At 32.9% G+C, this 19,005-nt stretch overlaps 2 protein-coding genes across 6 annotated transcripts; one reads left to right on the top strand and one right to left on the bottom strand.

Annotated features, from left to right (window-relative positions):
- Positions 1–4,151: 4,151 nt before the first annotated feature.
- LOC142533495 (cytochrome P450 85A-like) lies at positions 4,152–7,980 on the top strand. Its single transcript, XM_075640299.1, has 8 exons — positions 4,152–4,342; positions 5,993–6,314; positions 6,395–6,784; positions 6,871–6,960; positions 7,183–7,261; positions 7,354–7,460; positions 7,540–7,664; positions 7,828–7,980. Exons 1-8 carry the CDS (start codon positions 4,152–4,154, stop codon positions 7,913–7,915), a joined length of 1,392 nt encoding a protein of 463 aa, XP_075496414.1. The 3' UTR covers positions 7,916–7,980.
- A 473-nt stretch (positions 7,981–8,453) lies between these two features.
- On the bottom strand, positions 8,454–11,469 carry LOC142533216 (squamosa promoter-binding-like protein 6). Of its 5 annotated transcripts, none has more exons than XM_075639901.1 (4): positions 11,330–11,469; positions 10,006–10,708; positions 9,773–9,864; positions 8,454–9,650 (listed from the first exon to the last, which is right to left on the bottom strand). In XM_075639901.1, the coding sequence occupies exons 2-4, from the start codon at positions 10,584–10,586 to the stop codon at positions 8,974–8,976; spliced, it is 1,350 nt and encodes a 449-aa protein (XP_075496016.1). In that variant the 5' UTR covers positions 10,587–10,708; positions 11,330–11,469; the 3' UTR covers positions 8,454–8,973. The 5 variants fall into 5 exon arrangements, with proteins under 5 accessions (XP_075496016.1, XP_075496015.1, XP_075496014.1 ...); XM_075639900.1 differs by having other exon boundaries at positions 11,257–11,461; XM_075639899.1 differs by lacking the exon at positions 11,330–11,469 and adding an exon at positions 11,087–11,316.
- Positions 11,470–19,005: the final 7,536 nt, after the last annotated feature.

The raw sequence follows: 19,005 nt of genomic DNA, 5'->3' as shown, positions 1-19,005 counted from the left end.
CCACCCATGGCAATCCAACGGAAAATCTTTTCTCGAGTGAGAGCCAAAAAAACTGTGATTAGAAAAAGATAATCAATGCTTAATTAGTCCATTTTTGTACAATTTTTTTTCCTTGTTATGTATTATCCGGTGTCATTAGAGTATACGGCTTGGAATTAGCTTCTAATAACACACATAGTAGGTCTTTTGTGAGACAGTCTCATATATCTTTATTTATGAGACGTGTCAACTTTGCTCATATTTGCAATGATAAGTAACACTTTTGGCATAAAAAATAATAATTTTTCATTAATGACCAACGTAAGAGATTTGTCTAACAAAATTGACTCATGAGACCGTCTTACAAAAGTTTTTATGTAACATATATTATCACACATAACATATGTCACGCCCCGAGACCGGGGTTAGTCGACACCGGCGTTATTCAACAATCACATAATTGCTAAACAACAAGCCTCGTTGTACAGTATAAACCAAAACCAGTTTATATCATAAATACCATAAAAATAGAGTCGTCCTTACAATAGTAACTCTGAAAAAGATAAAAATCTGCGGAAGCGTTTACAACTTGAATTAAAACTCACAAGAACATATTCTTAATTAAAATTCTTCATGCATCCACTATCAGTCCAAAAACTGGTGTCTGATTCTTCTTTCTCTATTTCTTCTTCTGATTTATCTGGGATGGTAGAGTAAGGGGTGAGTATTTTGGGAAATACTCAGCAAGTGGGGGCCGTTCAAGCACAACATAACAAAATGCATAAAAATTCGAAACTCATACCTTTCATAACATGACTCATACCACGTGCACATCATTAACCAGATACTGATATTCATCTACTTTCAATGGTTTACTGATATCAGTCCCTAATTTTTACTCTTCTAAGGGGGCGAGGCCGTATAGCGGTTATATCCTCCACCGCGTAAGGGTACGTCATGGTTGGGATTCCCACCCATATCGATTTGAATTCTCACAGTGTCAAAACATTTACTCATGCCAAAAATCGTAACCAGAAGGGGGTAGAAGAATAATTTGCACTCGACCGAATTTTAAAACACACGAAATGCATAACCGAAATTTACACATTTAAAACAAGCCCACTTACCTTGATCCTTGGAGAAAACGTGAAAATTCGAGAAACATAGAAGAATCATGTAACCGACACTTCGAAAACGCAGCAGCACCATCGCACGAAAAATCAGCAGTCTTTAAAAATTCATTGCGACTTATTGAACCGTTGGATCGGGCTCAAAATTTCATAGTACGTTTAAAATTATGTCAAATACATTATGAACGGTGAAGATCGAGTTTGAAAGGCGTTTTAACCTGCTTATGGACGAAAAACCGTAGGTATACTGTTTCTCGCTAGAATCGGAGCAGTTTTCTTGTGAAGGATATAAAAGAAAAAATAACCGTTGGATTTGGCCAAAATTTGGATATGCTATTCGAAACATATGGAAGAACATTCTGAACAGGATGGACAGAATTTTGATGACTCGTGCAGAATTTTTGGATAGGAATTTCGAAAATTGGAGAACAAAAACTCGAAAATTTGATGTGTAAATGAGGTGTAAAATTCTGAATGAAAGCTTCTCCTATTTATAGGGAGGTGACTGCTATCCTGATCGTGTATTATCCTTGCGTTTGAAATTTTGAATCAAACTTTAAATTTAGAATAATTATCAATATTTTATCCGTGATCTTGGATAATATTTTGAAATCTAAATATTCATCCCTTGGATATTTCAAAAATTAGGGATCATATTATCCTCTGCTTAATCTTTATCCAGATATATCAAATCTTAGATCTTTATCTTGTAAAAAAAATCTTTCCAAATTTGAATTTATATCTTCAAATTTACCTGGTTATATCCAAATATTCCTTATTTAATTCCTTAGATCATGGTCTATTTATTATCCCAAGTTCAAAATATGCACAATATTATCTTAAATCTCAAACTCTAAAAATATTGTACACGATATAATCATCCACACAACTTTAGATAAACTTGCAAATCTTACATCTTAAATAAAATAATGAAATAGATACCCAAAGATTGTATAATCCTAGCACATTTAAATTACAAAAAATATTATCACGATTATGCAAAAATCTTGGATTTTACAACATAGAAATGATCGTTGATGATATTGCACAGATTTAAATTTTAAAAATGACCTCCATATCTTAAAATGGAACTGTGCAATGGGTTGTATATATAAAGTATTTTTAGCGGAAGATCAGTATCGATTTTATTAAATAGATTTGGGGGAATATCATAAATTTAAATGACACTATTTCTTTTTTCTTATGTTTACAAATATATTCCGATTAACTAAATTTTGGAAAGATGTGCACAATTGTTTTGGATTACGTAGGAACACGCAGTCGTTATCTTTGAGTACACACTTGGTAAATCATTAGGTTAAACAATAGCCTCAAAAACACGTTAACCAAGTAAATTATCGTGGACAAGCATTGTGCGATATGTTCATTCGAGAAAATGTTGTAGGAAAATCGAAATCCTAACCACTAGCCAAACGTTCACTCAGTCCACCAACTCGTACATCTTTTGGAAAGATGTGCAACAATTTTTTTAATGAATTAAATAAAGATAAAATATAAAATTTGTTTTTTCAATCATATTATTAATGACAAAATAAAAAAGACGAGAAAATTATAATTTTAGTCATGTAATTTAGTTTGTTTTGAGTTTTAGTAATGTAACTTTTCAAAGTTTGGTTTTCATATAGTAATTTGAATTTTTTTTTTTATTTTGGTCATTTTATTATCCGAAAATACTAAATCCAGAAAAAACTAACTAATAATTTCATGTGTCCCACATGATAATAATAAAACTTATATTAAACACATTAAATTTACATATACAAAAATAAATAGAAACAACAAATTTTTTCCTCTAATTTTGAAGTATTGAGAGTCATTTTACTTTATTTTTCTCTTTATTTTTTGTTAGATTAATTTAATTTGAGTCATATGAGTTTAATTCTTGTCACTTATACCACATATGAAAGAATCAATGTCAAAAAAATCATATTCGATGGATTTTATAGTTTCAGGTTTAAAAAATGACTTAAATAAAAAACAAATCAAATTTTCTATATGAAAATCAAAATTTGACAAATTTTGACTAAAACCCAAAATATATCAACTTACATGATTAAAATTACAATTTTCCTTAAACAAACACACGCGCGCACACACACACACAAATATATATATATATATATATTTGTGTGTATTTAATTTTGATATATTGTCCCTCCACTGTTTTGATATAATACTAACTCATGTAGTGTAACAAAAATCCAACAATTGGATCTCAAGACAAGGGCTGGACCACGTGAAAATACGTGGAATTCATGTAGTATAAGTTTTGTGAATAAAGGCTTAATATTAATAATCACTTTCTGTATCAATTTATACAAGATACGAGTATCGATTGCCAATGTAAATCTTACATATAAGTACAAATATATATAATCCTAATATAAACGCCAAGATACAAGGTAAATAAAAGGGTAGTCAGCAAAATAATCTTGGTCAAATATTTCAAATATACTTGAAAAGATACATTTTTTAAAAATGAGGTTTGACCAAGATTATTCACCCAAATATCTCTGTAAAATAAACAAATCACTAATCAAATCTTTGAGAATTAATCGTGTGTATGCTAATAGTCCAATGGTTTTAAGACGATAAGCTCTAATTCTCGTGGAGTTGCCTGGACATTGCCTAACAACCTCATGCACCCGGTGGATCGGAAGACTTTATCTCCACACCCATCATTTATTACAAAATCTCCCAAGAAATGCAAGTCAAACCTCATCCAGATTTTCCTTAATCTTTTCGATTAGGTGGCACTCAATTCCCCTATATGTCTTTTGTTTGACAACGTTCGGAGATCTTGACAGTATATATATAGATATTGTTGTATTTGCGAGTATTTATTACCCTGAGGTCTTTGAAAAAAAGTGCCCACATTAATTATTTAGCGGTGCATGGTTTTAGCCTAGCTTTATCTCCATTTACTGCATGCAATATAGCTAGCTAGGGCCACAATCCCATACTATACATAAACAGAGAAGGAGCAAGAGTTTAATTCCAAGCTCTTTCTTGGGGGGATCAATGGAGGTTCTCGTCGGGTTTTCTTGGATGGTTATGGGCTCCATTTTCTTCTTTTTTTTGGCCGTGAAATGGAATGGGATTAGGTACAGGAGAAAAGGGCTGCCTCCGGGAACAATGGGGTGGCCATTTTTTGGTCAGACTTTTGAGTTCATCAAGCAAGGACCTGAGTTCATGAAAAAGCAAAGGGAAAGGTAAAGTTTTTTGAGGGATCGTTTTGATTTTTTTTTTTTTTCCTTTTTGGAGAAATGCATGTTGTTTTCTATTATCGTGAGGTAGTTTCATTCTTTTTTTTGTTTTTATTTTTTTCCCAAAAAATGATTTTTTTAAATTTAAAAAGACCGCGATGTTTGAGAAATTGTTGGATATAATAATTGTTCATGTTAATAGAGCAATCGAAACGTAGTGTATCGGTATACGGTTTAAAATATTTGAGTTACACTGTTATAGTTGTAGTTTTTGGTAAAACGACAAGCGCTCGATCCTGATTCGATTCTCATTGATTGCAATAAGTGCAATCTTTTGGGGGGAAAAATTGTTGGGTACAATAATTATCCCTAGTGATAAAGCAATCGAAACATGATACTTGATGCTATTGTAAACTACAAATACTCTTTCCTAAAAATATTTTTTAGAAAGATAATTGAGAAAACTTTAAAAGTTGCAATCATTAGCTAAAAATTCTTCTCCCTAGTTTTTTTGTAAAAAAAGAATAAAAATTAATTATTACTCTTTATATCTATTCATTAAAGAATAGATGTGTGATGAGACGTTCTCGTGAGAGGTACGATATCGATCATATATATACTGAAAATTAATATTTTTGACATAAAAAATATTTTTTCATGGGTCGACTTGGATATCTATTTTACAAAATTGACATAAAAGAGTTTATATGTTCATTATTAAAATTAAAAAAAAACTAAATTTCAAGCTGTGGCCAAAATGGAGCTTATTCCTATGCGTGTGGGCAGTGATGATCCTAATTGTATTACGTGGAATCGGTAAAGATCCCATTAAAAAAGTTCAGTGAGCAAAAACATTTTTTTTAAAAAAATAAAAATAGCTAAAACAGTCTGATATATATAGTAAAAATATAAATATGAATTTTCTTGCTAGTTTGGAGCATTCTAAAAAAATTTCAGATATTTTTACAAACAAAATCTTGCAAATCCCACTATAAAAAATAAAAAATATCTGCCTTTATTTAATTTTATATTGTATTTTTACTTTTAAATATTTTAATTTGAGAAAATCTAATGCATAGCTTATAAGAATATCATGTGCCAAAAAACAAAAAATCATTGAAATGAGTGTTTTGGCTATCATGAAATTATTAGTTTATTGATTTTTTAAAAATGGTTATGGGTTTCTCTGTATATAATGACGTGTCTATATGTACTCGAGTACATTTAGTTATTTTTATTTTTTTTACAATTTTATTTATCAATATATTCAAATTTCAATTTTAGTTAATTATTTTTTGATTTCGATGATTTTAATATTTTTTTATTGATAATGTATTGATTTGAAACTACACATGTTAACGTCATATCAATTATGTATTAATATTACATAAATGTCACATCAGAAATATGACTAAATTTTTTTAAAAAAAATAGCTGACTACGACAGAAAATTTAATCATATATAATTAAAATTGCCAAAAGGCAAATATAGAGGACAAAAGATACGATTTTCCATGTGTATATATCACAACAGAAATGATTATTTCTCTTTATCAAATATCCAAAATTTAAAAGTTTTTTCATAGTAGAAAACATTCTTCTTACCCTTTAGAATTGAACTAAAGCATTTATATAAATTGAAATATGCCATGGTAGGTATGGAAGTGTATTCAAATCCCACATATTAGGAACTCCCACCGTTATTTCAATGGATCCAGAGCTCAACAGATACATTCTCTTGAATGAATCCAAGGGATTGATTCCTGGATATCCACAGTCAATGCTGGATGTTTTAGGACACCTTAACATAGCCGCAGTATCCGGCACGGCTCATAAACACATGAGGAGTAACATGTTGTCGTTGGTCGGGACTCCGCTGATCAAGGACCGGCTTCTGCCTCGCCTTGACAAGTACATGAGGATTCATGTATCGAATTGGGATGGTTTGGTTGTTGACATTCAAGAGAAGACTATGGACGTAAGTGTAGATTTCTTGATCCGTTATGTAGACAATTCGACACGATTAATTCTTATTAATTACCTGTTCCTTTTTTGCAGATGGCATTGATGATTGCCTTTAAACAGATTGCAGAGGCGGAGTCGAGCTCGATTTATGAGGATTTTAGGTCTGAGTTTGAAAAGTTGTTTGCAGGGTCACTTTCTCTGCCTATTTATTTTCCAGGAACAAAATACTACCAAGGAATTCAGGGAAGGAAAAATGTGATCAAAATGATGATAGATATAATGGAGAAGAGACGTGATTCTAAAGCAGTTTATGATGACATCCTAGAGTATTTGTTAAGAGATATGGATGGAAAATTGAATCATGACGAAGTCATCGATCAAATAATCACAATACTGTATTCGGGATTTGAAACGGTTTCGACTACTTCCATGATGGCTGTGAAGTATCTCCATGATCATCCACAAGCCCTGCAAGAACTGAGGGTAAACCATTCATTGCGCATTCAAGAAATGGATGATAAACATGTAGATTTATCGTGCCTCGTGTTCTTTTGTCGTTTTTCTTTCAGGACGAGCATTTTGAGATCAGGAAAGGGAAAACCTCTGCTGAAGAGCCACTCGATTGGGAGGACATTAAATCCATGAAATTTACCCGTGCGGTAAGCTAGTTTCTTCCACATTCTACAGTTCTAATACACAAATGCTGATGCAGATCAGACATTACCTCGTCTCGATTAAGTCTTTTAAGTTGTGAGTTATGCTGAACATCGAGCGTGCAGCAATTGATTCGAAATAGGACAGATTCTTGGCCAAACGATATATATAGATATGTATAGTTCCTCGAATCGCCTAGAGTTCTAAGTTGTATTTGTTTTCTTTAGGTCATCTACGAAACGTTGAGGCTGGCTACGGTTATCAACGGGGTGTTGAGAAAGACAACAAAAGACATGACTTTGAATGGTAACTACGAAATGTTTAGGCTGGCCAAGATATTCGCTATGTTCGCCGTTTTCACTCTGTTTTTCATTGAAACTCCATTTTTCTTTGTTCAGGATTTGTCATCCCAAAAGGATGGAGAATCTATGTGTACACAAGAGAGATAAACTATGATCATTTCCTCTATCCGGAGCCCTTCGAATTCAACCCATGGAGGTGGATGGTTAGTTGAATCCATCAAATTTCTTCCTATTTTTCTTGCTTCATAGATTTGATTGTACATATTTGTGGAATATTCGTAGGATAAGAGCTTAGAATCACATACTTATTGCTTCTTGTTTGGAGGAGGAGGCCGGCTGTGCCCCGGGAAGGAGTTGGGAATAGTTAAAGTTTCTACTTTCCTTCACTATTTTGTTACTACATATAGGTAATGCGAAATCCCTTGAATTTTAACGTCTTATTTTGAACAACAAGCTATATCTATGTATGTATATATATATACTCTCCGTAGCTTGTTCATACGAAATTCGCCACGAATTATTAACTTCACAAGTCTAAATTATAGTTTGCAATCTTGTGAAATGATGCAGATGGAAAGAAGTTGGAGGAGAAAAGATCCTACAGTTCCCTAGAGTGGAAGCACCAAATGGCTATCATATTTGGGTGACCAACTTGTAAAGTAAATGAAAGAGATGCTAATATATCTAACTATATATTAAGGAATCAACTACACAGTAGTCATGTTTTTTTTAAAAAAAAATTATTACATCCAATGTTTGTGTTACGCCCCGAACCCGGAGCCGCACCTAAAATTTGAAACAAACTTTCGAAAATACCAATCCCCCTGTGTTACAGAATAACTCAGAAAAGTTATTCTTATTTGGGTAGGGGATGGCCATGCCCAGTCAAATGAGTTCAATTTTGCATTATGAAATTTTAAGATAAAAGCTTGGTTTTAATTTCAAAACGTGCTGCGCATTCGATTGATTTAACACATACCTTAATTACCTTTTGAAATTTCGGTAGTTATTTGGAACGTTAGAACTTCCTTAAAATTTTAAAAAAAAAATTAAAAAAAAATATTAACTCAATGGAACATTAAATTGATATAAAAATATTATATGAACTTATAGTGCCTTTCAAACAAAAAAATATAGTCCAAATTATAACAAAAAAATTTAGGTCAAATAATAATCAAGATCTAAAAAAATTTAGGTCAAATAAAAATTTATCCGTATCGTATTCGATATGAAATTCGTGTCCGTATCCATGAAACATAGGACACCTCAGACAAAGCCTTCATCATGTAAGACGGCGAGCGAGGGCCGTGAGTATGTCATGACTCCGGGTACTACAGTTCAGTTCATTCAGCATTCAGCAATTGTGCAACAAGAACATGCCCGGAACGATCAGAGTGATGAGGGTAAAAGGATCGTTGGAATATTATATCATCCTTTTCTGCAATACAGGTTGGCGTGGAAAATGAAAAGAAACGCAGTTTCAGAAAGATTGCTGCTCTGCTACGATGAAGCAGTACCTCTACTTTTCACTCTTGTAACTTTCACCGAAAGAGAGAAATATATACACGGTACATAGAGTAATTCACACCCTAAAATAACACATATACACTCATTGCCTATTTACGCTCCTATGCAAAAGCAAAATTGATCAGCACGAATCGACAATAGTAGGACGAGATGATTGAAAGAGATACCAGACTTGTGTATTTTCATTCCTTAAGAGGGAGGATTGAGACTCTGTAGATTTGTATCCTCTTCATGGTGCAACAAAGTGACAGAAGACACCGTTTCCAGCTTGACTTGATCGGAATATTTCTGTTCTTCCATTCTTTGCAGATGTAATGACAATTGTACTAAATCAACAGTGTTTGCACCTGCAGGAGCGGAATAATACTCGAGATTTTGAGCAAGCATATTTCGAGTAATTTCAGTGCCAATAGAGGAAGATATATCAGGAACCACAGGGAATGATTCTTGAGCAACACCATAAGATGATTTATCAACATTCTGGTCGACAAAATTCGTGTGCTGATTTCCATGGAAGATCAGAGGATAAGCCATTGATATGCCAGAAGAATTGCTTAACAAGTTCTGTGATTGAGCTGACAGAAGAGAGAGAGCACTGCTGGAATTTGAGTCCACAGATAACTCTTGAACCGAAAATGGGCCACCGGGAGAATTTTCAGAAGGACATCGCAGATGGAGTAGAGATTTTGGAAGCGAAAGACTGAATTTAGTTGGCACTTCTATTCGTGGTATTTGACATAGTTCGTGTTCCAACTTGACGTGCCAGTTCATTAGCTCTGCACCTTGCTGACCAAAGAAACCACCTTCAAATATTTTCGGGCAAAGCACTGGTGAGTTCGATAAATCTGTTCCAGGAAACACAGAACCTGTAAAAAGTTGAAACACAGGTCATTGAATTAGGTAGTTAACCCAGGCAAAAAGCAAAGCATCACTAGCATGTCTATATTTTATTTTTCTATCAAATGGCTACAAGTATATCAAAACTTACCCAATTGAGGCTTCCTCCGGCGTTGATTGTGGCCTGCGAGGCGTTTACGACAACTACGCTTGCTTTTGTCGAACTCTGGCAATAGGTGAAACCTGCAATGCAAATGCTATTTAATACTTAACTACAGAATATCGTATAACCTTATTATACTCAACTACTTGGTACTTGTCCTCCATAAAAATGATTTCCCAAGTTGTGGACTGAATCGCGAATTTAAAGTTAAGAGGTTGTACCTGCTGCATTGCTGACAAAACCTTTGCTGGAGACCATTCACAATAACTACAGCAGTCTTTGAATGAAGACCACATACTCTGTGCCTTTTGTGGTAATCCTTCGATGAGCTCAAATCCTTGTTGCACTCAAGAACTTGGCAAACAGGAATCTGAGACTGCAAATTTGTCATCCGTCCTCGTTTTGCACGCACTAAAGGCTCCATAGCATGCAGAACTGAGTTTTCTACACCACACGGTTTACTATTCGGTTCTCTAGGAACAGCCAACCTCTCTTCATTTTGGGCAGAACTTGAAAATCTTGTTCCAAATTCGGCTAATGAGGTCGGCGTAATGGTAGAAAAAGATGGAATGGATATGCAAGAATTGTAGTTTACGTCATATCTTAGATTTTCGAAGCGTTGACTGCCAAGAACTTGTTGTCTCATCTTATCCGGAAAACCAGATTCTACAAAATCCATGATTTCAGCATCACAAGAGGGATCGGTATGAGACTTTTTGTCACATTTCTTCAGAAGATTTATGTTCCTCACAAAACCATCATCTAGACCCTTCCCCTCAAAAGTGTAGCTCAAAGACCCCATCTCAGGACAAAACTAGAGTTCTTAAGCTATGGAACAATTGTTATATAACACATGAATCATTCATTCTTAGCACCGATATAAGTCCAATTCTGAGCTGTGTTCTGGAAGCCAAACCTTAATTTCTGAACGCAAATTAGAAAAAAAAAATGAAACATCCTTGACCTTAAACAAAGTAATAGCATTACATGAGACTAGGAAAAACACCAAATCGCTCCTGGAATAATAATAATAAAACAATTAACATCTGAAAAACTGAGTCTTCACCAAGAAAATTCAAGAACAACCTAACTCCAAGAATGAATGAACACAGAAATCCCACATCTGAGACGAGTCAGGAAAACGAAGTAAGCACAAACTCTAAAAACATCAAGCCGCCAAACACAAACATACCACCCATTCTAGAATATACAATAACATCTTCAAGCGATAAACATTTCCGACAAAAATTAGGGCAACCATCCAACAAGAAGATCAAATGAATCAACAGCAAGGATACCCACCTGGGGAAATTGATCTAGAGACGGCCCAAGATTAAAACTTCAGCAATAAACGCTGAACATAAGAAAAGCCCACGAAATTTTTTCCCAAGAAACGACAGTGCTTTGGTGATTTATGTTTCAGATTTTACATAAACGACAGAAAAAGAAAGAAAAGAGATGTTTGCGCTTACCTAGTGAACAGCAACAGATATCTTAATATATATGTATAAATGACAAGGAGAGTAGTGGGATGAGGTAACGCACAGTGAAGTTGTTGCCCTATTGTATAGTCGGTGTTACATCTCCATTATTACCACTTGTCATTACAAAAAGGCCAAATTTAGAAAGCTGATTAAAGTGGAAAAATCGAACAAAGCAAATTAGGTACGGGATCTTTAGAGCATGTTGAATGGTAGAGACGTAAACGAACCAAATCGTTTGTGAGCTATTCGAAGCTCGATTCGATAAAAGCTCGTTTGAGCTCGTTTAATGAGGCTCGATAAGATAAACAAACCAAACTTTACAGTATTCGGCTCGTTAGCTCCGTGAACATGTTCGTTGGTAAGTTCATGAGTAATCTTTTAGATGAAAAAATAATAATTTTGATATTTGATTTATTGATTTTGCATATTATTTATGAAATATATAGAAAAATCTATTAAATTTATTTATTATAATAAATTTACAAATTTTAATAAGAATAATAAATTTTTCTTTAAATATATAATTTATTTTTAATTAATTAATGAAATTTAAATGTATAATTCATATTTATTAAGCTTATTTAAGCTCGATAAAGGCTTGAATAAGCTCGTGAGTCATGCATATATTCGTTAAATAAAGCTCGAGCTCGGCTCGATTATAAACAAACCAAGCCCAAATATTCAATAGTTCGGCTCGGCTCGACTCGATTACATCCCTATTGAATGGTTAGACGAAATTGATGATGATGATGATGATGTGTTGAACTTTGTCTCATAGTTTTTTTTTTTTTGAAGGCAAACATATCCATTAAGAAGTCAAAGATAGATCATGTTCTACCGCATTCAACAACCAACTAGGAAAACTTCCTGGTACCCAATCTAAATTAGACACCCAAATCAAAGCCTTGCGGGCTAAAAGATGAGCTACTCCATTGGCAGATCTCTTCATATGGTGTATCGATAGGAAATTATGCTCCTGAACGAATCTTTATCTGTGAGTCAACTTTACCGATATTCACACTAAAAATTAATACTCTTAGCATAAAAAGTAATAATTTTTCATAGATGACACAAATAAGAGATCTGTTTTATAAAATACGACCCGTGAGATAATCTCACACAAGTTTTTGTCAAAATATAATTAAGAACAAATAAATTTTTTTAAAAAAATTTAAAGTTATATACAACTAAAATATAAAATCTTACAGAAAAAAACAAGAAATATTTTTTTTTTAAAAAAAAATCAGATCATCCTAATCACTTCTTTGTTTTTTTTTTTTAGTAATTTTATTTTTTAGTAATTATGTGAGTTATTTAAATATTGAAAAAGTAGGAGAATTTCACCGCACGGAGGGAATACAGGCAGGGCCACCTGCACCATCGTGCGAGGATTGCTTTCTCGCACAATTTTCTCGTCCTTGTACATGGCCTTATATCGAACACTTAGGGTACATTTGGTGTCAAACCAAAATTTCGAATTCTATATTCAATAATAACAAATCTCATAACTAAAAAAAAAGGCTATTTGGTACCAAAATCCAAATTTCAGACGAATTTTCGGATTCGATACTCAATTATAACAAATATCATTGCTAAGAAAAAAAATCGAAAGCGAAGGTGCCATGTTGTTAAGTTTTCCATGTCTTGGCCACATCATATTATACAAATGCTAAATTATACTTCAACAACTTTACCAAACATGAATTTTTTTTAATTAATAACATAGAAAATAAAGGAGTTTGGATCGTCAAACATTCAAAAAAAATTCAATTTGATGTTTATGTAATCCACAATTCTTTGAGTTGAGATTGAGTCGTGCGTCGAGCTAGATTAAAATTGATTGTGTTCAAATTTTTGCACGACAAAAGACCATTACATATTTTATGACATAAATGAAACACTATAAATTGATTTTTAACAACAATCACGTGGTATTTAATTATCAAACATTTATTATTATTATTATTATTATTATTATTAATACTAGTAAGAAAAAGTCACAACATTAAGTGAATTAAATTACGGAAAGAATTTTGAAATAATATAATATCATTGGCTTCTATTTTACAGATACAATTCATCGAATTTGTGAGACCTTATGATCTGAGTAATTTTATTTATGTCAATTACGAGTCGTATAACAACTCATAATAATGTAATCGAAATTAAAATTGAAATAACAAAGTGAAAATAACATAGAATTACGAGGGATATGGGGTTGCATACGAACTCTTGTATAAAATAATCTTATAAATTTTAAAATAGTCAATTAAAATTTAAGGGCAAAATTGTAATGCAACTTGTGTTACTTTACTCTTCATACTAAACAAAATAGTTGTCAATATATATCCCACTTGCCACAACCACCTTCAATCAACTACATGATTATCTGCTTTTTGTTTTGCTCTCTATAAACAATGTGTGAAATAAAATGAAATAATAGAAAAGTTACTCTATATTTGCTTTGAGTTTAAGGGTCAAAATTTCATTATTTTACAAATATGCTGCAAATAGATGCTTGTGGTGCTGCTCATCGATGACTAAGGTAATCTCCCTTGTGTTTTGGGATTTTAATCGACCAATTCCATATAGGAACACTTTATGTGGGAACTAGGGTAATTTTAATATCTAAATTGATGATTTGTGCTAGTTTATCAAGGAACTGAATTGATGCCTGAAAATATGATAGTGTGTGAATTGCTTGATATTGACATGAATGTTTACCTCAACTTTTTAATCTTTTGTGAGATTTAATATATTTAAGTATTCATGCAGTAAGTATACGTGATAAATTCTTCCTATAATATTGTTGTGTAGATTAGTCTAGTGCAACGAATTTCATTGATCCCTTGAAAGATATCGAGAATAGACGGAGTAACATAATGTAAGTTACGATAGATAAATATAAGGTATGTTACGAACGACAGATATATATGTCATATGATATACGATTGATTGATTGATTTGACTGAAAGTATATGTCTTATTCGTTTGAATTGACGTGATATAAATGATATTTATGATTAGTATAACGATGTATAACATAAATATTTTTTTTTTAACACACATCATGTTTTTATAAGCTATGATCCTTAGAAATCTTGACATCATTTGATTTTGATATTGATTCTGGAGTTTTGAGTATGATACTATGTTTGATATTGTGTGGCCCGTAAAAACACAATCATTCGTGACCTCTATGATTGATTGCTTGAGATTTGGGATTTGATTACGCTTTTCCGACGCTATCATATAGATATTCTCTTAAACTTGACTTAGACTGTTGTGTTTGCTCGAGGATTGATTGAGTAGCGATTCAATTGATTCTGATGCATGCTCAATGGATGAGTATTTGATTTGATACCTTCATGACATGTCATGATTGTTTCATACGGAGCGTTTGCTCACCTCGAAGATGTCACGCCCCGGGATGGGGGTTGGTTGGCACCGGCATTGCTTTCAAATTTACATTCGAAAACAACAAGCCTCAGAAGTACAAAATTCAGAAACCAGTCTTTTTATTCATAATACGAATTAATTCATTGTCTAATATAAACTCGAATTACTAATGTTTTACAGCGGAAATGTAAAACAGATATAACATTGCTTCTACAGATGCAGCGAAAAAACATAATTTAAAACTGTGAATAACAGTCTTCTTCTTCACCATTCCTAAAATTTATTCTACTCCTTTTCTTCTAACATTTCTTCATCGTTCTTATCTGAGATGTTTTGGTGGGTGAGTGATATGGTTGTCACTCAGTAAGCGGAGGCGGGAATAACTCCCAGTTTTCAAAACCATTTTTAACAGAAACAGTAATACGAATAATATACAGAAATTCTTATTTTCAGAATAGAAATCGGTATTCAATATTCAGTATTCAGTAATCAGTAATCAGTATTCAGAAATCAGAAATTTAACAAGTAAGCACTGAGCACGTTTGTGAATTTCATGGCTAAACTGATATCAGTCCCCTATATGTTCTCTCCTCTAAGGGGTGAGGCCAGTAATCAGTAATCGGTAATGTTCAGAATATATATTCCTACCATTAGTTCACTAAGTTTCAGTGCTTCAAGAATCAGATATCAGAAATCGAACATACAGAAACTTTGCTTTAAAACATTAATCATCAAACTGGATTCAAGATATTTATACATAAGCCCACTTACAGTAATTTGCTGGAGAGTTTCGGTTGAAGTCTGGAAATAGGTTTGCTCTCGCTAATGGTTTCTACTGCCCGAAAATAAGCACTCTCTTTATCTCAAATATTTCAAGTGATAACTCAAGATTTGTGTAACACCAATTCAGAGGTTTGAGGGTGTTATATATAGGCAAAATTCTGACTGTTAGCCTCCCAATTAATGGCCATAATCTGACATTAATAATCTTTATTCCGTGTTTAAATGCTTCAGTTACAAGTCATGGGCTGAATTAGTAACTGTCTGCTAGAATTTCGTGCTGCTGCTGGATTTTATCTGTTGTTTGCCGCTGGATTCTAATCTGCTAGAAAAATACCAGCTTCTGAAATATTAGCTTCTGCTGAATTTTGCATTGCTGCTGGAATGCTGGAAATTCGGGTTCTCGCAGAAGAGAACTGTTGTTGTATTTGTGTGTCAACAATTGAAAGTACTTCAGGTTATCAGGAGACCAAAGATGATACTTCTGGATGGAGTCACATCTGAGTTGAGATTGAGTATTCTATCCCAATGGATATATGTATCTATGTAACAGGGCATTTGTTGCGTGTTTTCTTGATTGCTCGCAAGCGCACGACGTCAAGTTATAGTAAAATGTATTTTTGAGTACAAGTGTCGATTCCACGAGGAGTGCGTATATAAACGTATATCAATGTTTGTAATTAGAATAGTCCCGAATTTATCTAGAAAATTCAAAGGAAGTTTGATTTGTCTAAAAACAATTTGATTGCAAATAAATAATTAAACTAAACACCGAATTGAGAAATAACAGTGAGAGAAAATATCTAGAGAAATGATTTTACTAAGTTGTCCATGACAATTATTCCCAGTTAAATTTATATTCATGAATTTCAATTATTTAATAGCCAAGAGTACTTAATTATTTTATTCCCCCTTTCCCAAGTGACGAATAAACTGTATCATTCAAACCTCGATTTAAACATTCCTAATAAGAATCTAGATTTATATGATAAATGCAAACAAAGTTCTTGCCTAAGCCACGCTAAAGTTATACGTCTTCCGAACGATATAAACATTCAACGATGTGTCTCTAATGATCTATAATCCTAGTCCATCTCCCGAGTTATAGAATTAATCAGATAACACAAAATTTATGGCCAGTAAATTGCAGTCAAAAAAATACAAAGAAACACAATTAAACGAGAAAGAATTAATCATATAAAGAACCGAGTCAAATTATCGTATCAACAAAACTACGTCATTCTCTAGACTAGAAAATTAGTTCATGATGAAATCTAAATAAAAACAACGCATGTTCAAAGATTTAGACATCGAAATACACGAAAATATAAAAACGAAAGAATAGATGACAAATCCGAAGTGTCATCTCCATCCCCAGATCTGTCGTTCTTTGTATTTGTGATCGTTCTTCGTACTCTGGATCTTCGTCTCAAGTTCGTGCCTCCTCTCCTATGTCTTTTTCTCTCCAAAACGGCTCTCCTAAATCTGAACCCTTGTTTTCTTTTTTATTCCCCCGCGTCGGGCTTTGAGTCGAAGCCCATTTAATCTTGTTTCGCCGCCATTGGCGCAGCGGCTCTGAGTAAGTGGTGCCTAGGCGCCCGTGCTTCGCTCCTGTAGGCACCGCGGTGCTTGTTGTTAGCGCCTAGGCGCTTGTTCTTCGGCAATGAGGCGCCGCGGCGCTTCTTGGGCAGCGCCTAGGCGCTTGTCCTTTGCACAAATGAGCACTGCAGCGCTTGTTGTGGCGCTGCGGATCTCGTATAACGCAGTTTCACGCTCAAAAATACCTCTGATTGCTCTAAACCGTCAACTAGTTGTTTATCCCCTGCACGACACAAAAACAGGCGTAATTCTGTTCGAAACCAACATAAATCAAATGGATTAACATATAAATTAAGTGCAATTCTTGCACTTATCAGCATTTCCCAAGGATATGAGTTGTTTGTACGTAGTTGCTTTCAGTATGTGTGGACTTGTTTTATATTGTGATGTGTTTAGACGATAATATTTTTATATACTATTTTTAGTAATATAATCATTGTTGACACATTTTGAGTTCATTATAAAAAATTTTTTTGCTCGCTTTTGAATGTAATTAATTAACTCTAATCAAATTGTAAGGTAATCATGATTAGCAGTTAAAAGCCCCACTTAATTGCAGTGGATATTTTTTATATCTATAAAATAAATATGAAAAGTTTACAATTTATTAAATATAAATGAATTACTTGAATTAAATTATTTAGATTTTTTAGAAAGAAATATATTGAATTGTTTCATCAGTATCCTATTTGCCGATGGACTGATGGATCGATTCTATATATACTAGCCACCGAGACACACGCGTTACATGTGTTATGAATATATGAGGCTAATATATTAAACCTTCATGAGTTTACAACACCATGACAGTAAAAAAATTTGTACTTGATCCATAAAAAGCAAGGGATTCCAAAGCTTAAATAAATATGCCAAACTCAATTTGTTACCTCACATGATATAAGTGTCGATCATAAAAAATAATATTTTTTTGAAGCTTTAATATCATCTAATGTGAAATAATGATAAATTTCAATGTAAATTAAATAAACAAATAGTCAAAAAATTGTCTAAAAAATATGAGAATATCATTAAAAGTTCAGATTTTGACATCAGAACTCTGCTAGATCTTGAAACATTTGAGTTTAAAATCTACCAACCAAAATGTAAATTTGTCTGTAAAAATTATAATAAAACAATGTTTAAGAAGCCCTAATATAATGATTTAATGAATCTGTTGAGAATATGTGAGAGATTAGATCATAAGATCTTGAAGCTCATAAAAAATATATTATCTCACCTGCATAATCAAAACGAACAAACGAATTTGATATGACCACTAATATAAAACAACACAATAAATCATATACCATAAACTAATTTATTGTTAAAAACAAACCAGATGAAGATAGGAGCGAATAGATCTGATCAATTGAATTGAGTATGCCATTTATACAAATACTTTGTTTGCAACCAATATCTTTCAGCTTTTGAGAAAAAAACACAAAGGCAATTCATAATCAGCAAAAAAATTCAACTTAAACCAACAATCAAAAAATCATAGAAAGTATAGTAGCAATGTCAAAAATGGTTATTCGGGAGTTGTGATAAGATAGAGGATCAGAAATAGATAATCATGGGCAGAGATAAAGAAATGGACATAATACATGATTTCACATATAGCTGAATGTGGTATGATGGCATAAGCAATAAAAAAATTTCTTAATAAATAAATATATATGTATGTGACAAATAGAAATGTAGTGAAACAATTATTTAGCGAAGTAAGACTCATTGATATAACATATTTTTATTCAATTATTTAATTTTATTTAAACCCACTGACAAAGGATAAAGGTGTGAAACATATATATTGCTTCGACTATTTATATGGATATAGTAGAATACCTTGATGAATAGAATTTGGCAATGGTAGACGTGTGCTAGTACTTCCACGCTCGAAATGTGATGTCAAATTATGAAAAGATATTGGCTCTGAGCGACATATTTGTCGCACTGTAG

This window comes from Primulina tabacum, chromosome 18 (assembly GCF_025594145.1).
Source record: "Primulina tabacum isolate GXHZ01 chromosome 18, ASM2559414v2, whole genome shotgun sequence".
Taxonomy (NCBI): domain Eukaryota; kingdom Viridiplantae; phylum Streptophyta; class Magnoliopsida; order Lamiales; family Gesneriaceae; genus Primulina; species Primulina tabacum.
Note: the sequence above shows the minus strand (reverse complement) of the source record. Positions and strands in the feature narration are given on the sequence as shown.

Excerpts from the sequence above, each read along its gene's own strand:
- LOC142533495 (XM_075640299.1), top strand. The coding sequence starts at position 4,152 with ATGGAGGTTCTCGTCGGGTTTTCTTGGATGGTTATGGGCTCCATTTTC. Across the intron at positions 6,315-6,394 it reads TTCAAGAGAAGACTATGGAC|ATGGCATTGATGATTGCCTT; the intron begins GTAAGTGTAGAT and ends CCTTTTTTGCAG. Across the intron at positions 7,262-7,353 it reads AAAAGACATGACTTTGAATG|GATTTGTCATCCCAAAAGGA; the intron begins GTAACTACGAAA and ends TTCTTTGTTCAG.
- LOC142533216 (XM_075639901.1), bottom strand. The coding sequence starts at position 10,586 with ATGGGGTCTTTGAGCTACACTTTTGAGGGGAAGGGTCTAGATGATGGT. Across the intron at positions 9,865-10,005 it reads TTTTGTCAGCAATGCAGCAG|GTTTCACCTATTGCCAGAGT; the intron begins GTACAACCTCTT and ends TTTGCATTGCAG. Across the intron at positions 9,651-9,772 it reads CCGGAGGAAGCCTCAATTGG|GTTCTGTGTTTCCTGGAACA; the intron begins GTAAGTTTTGAT and ends AACTTTTTACAG.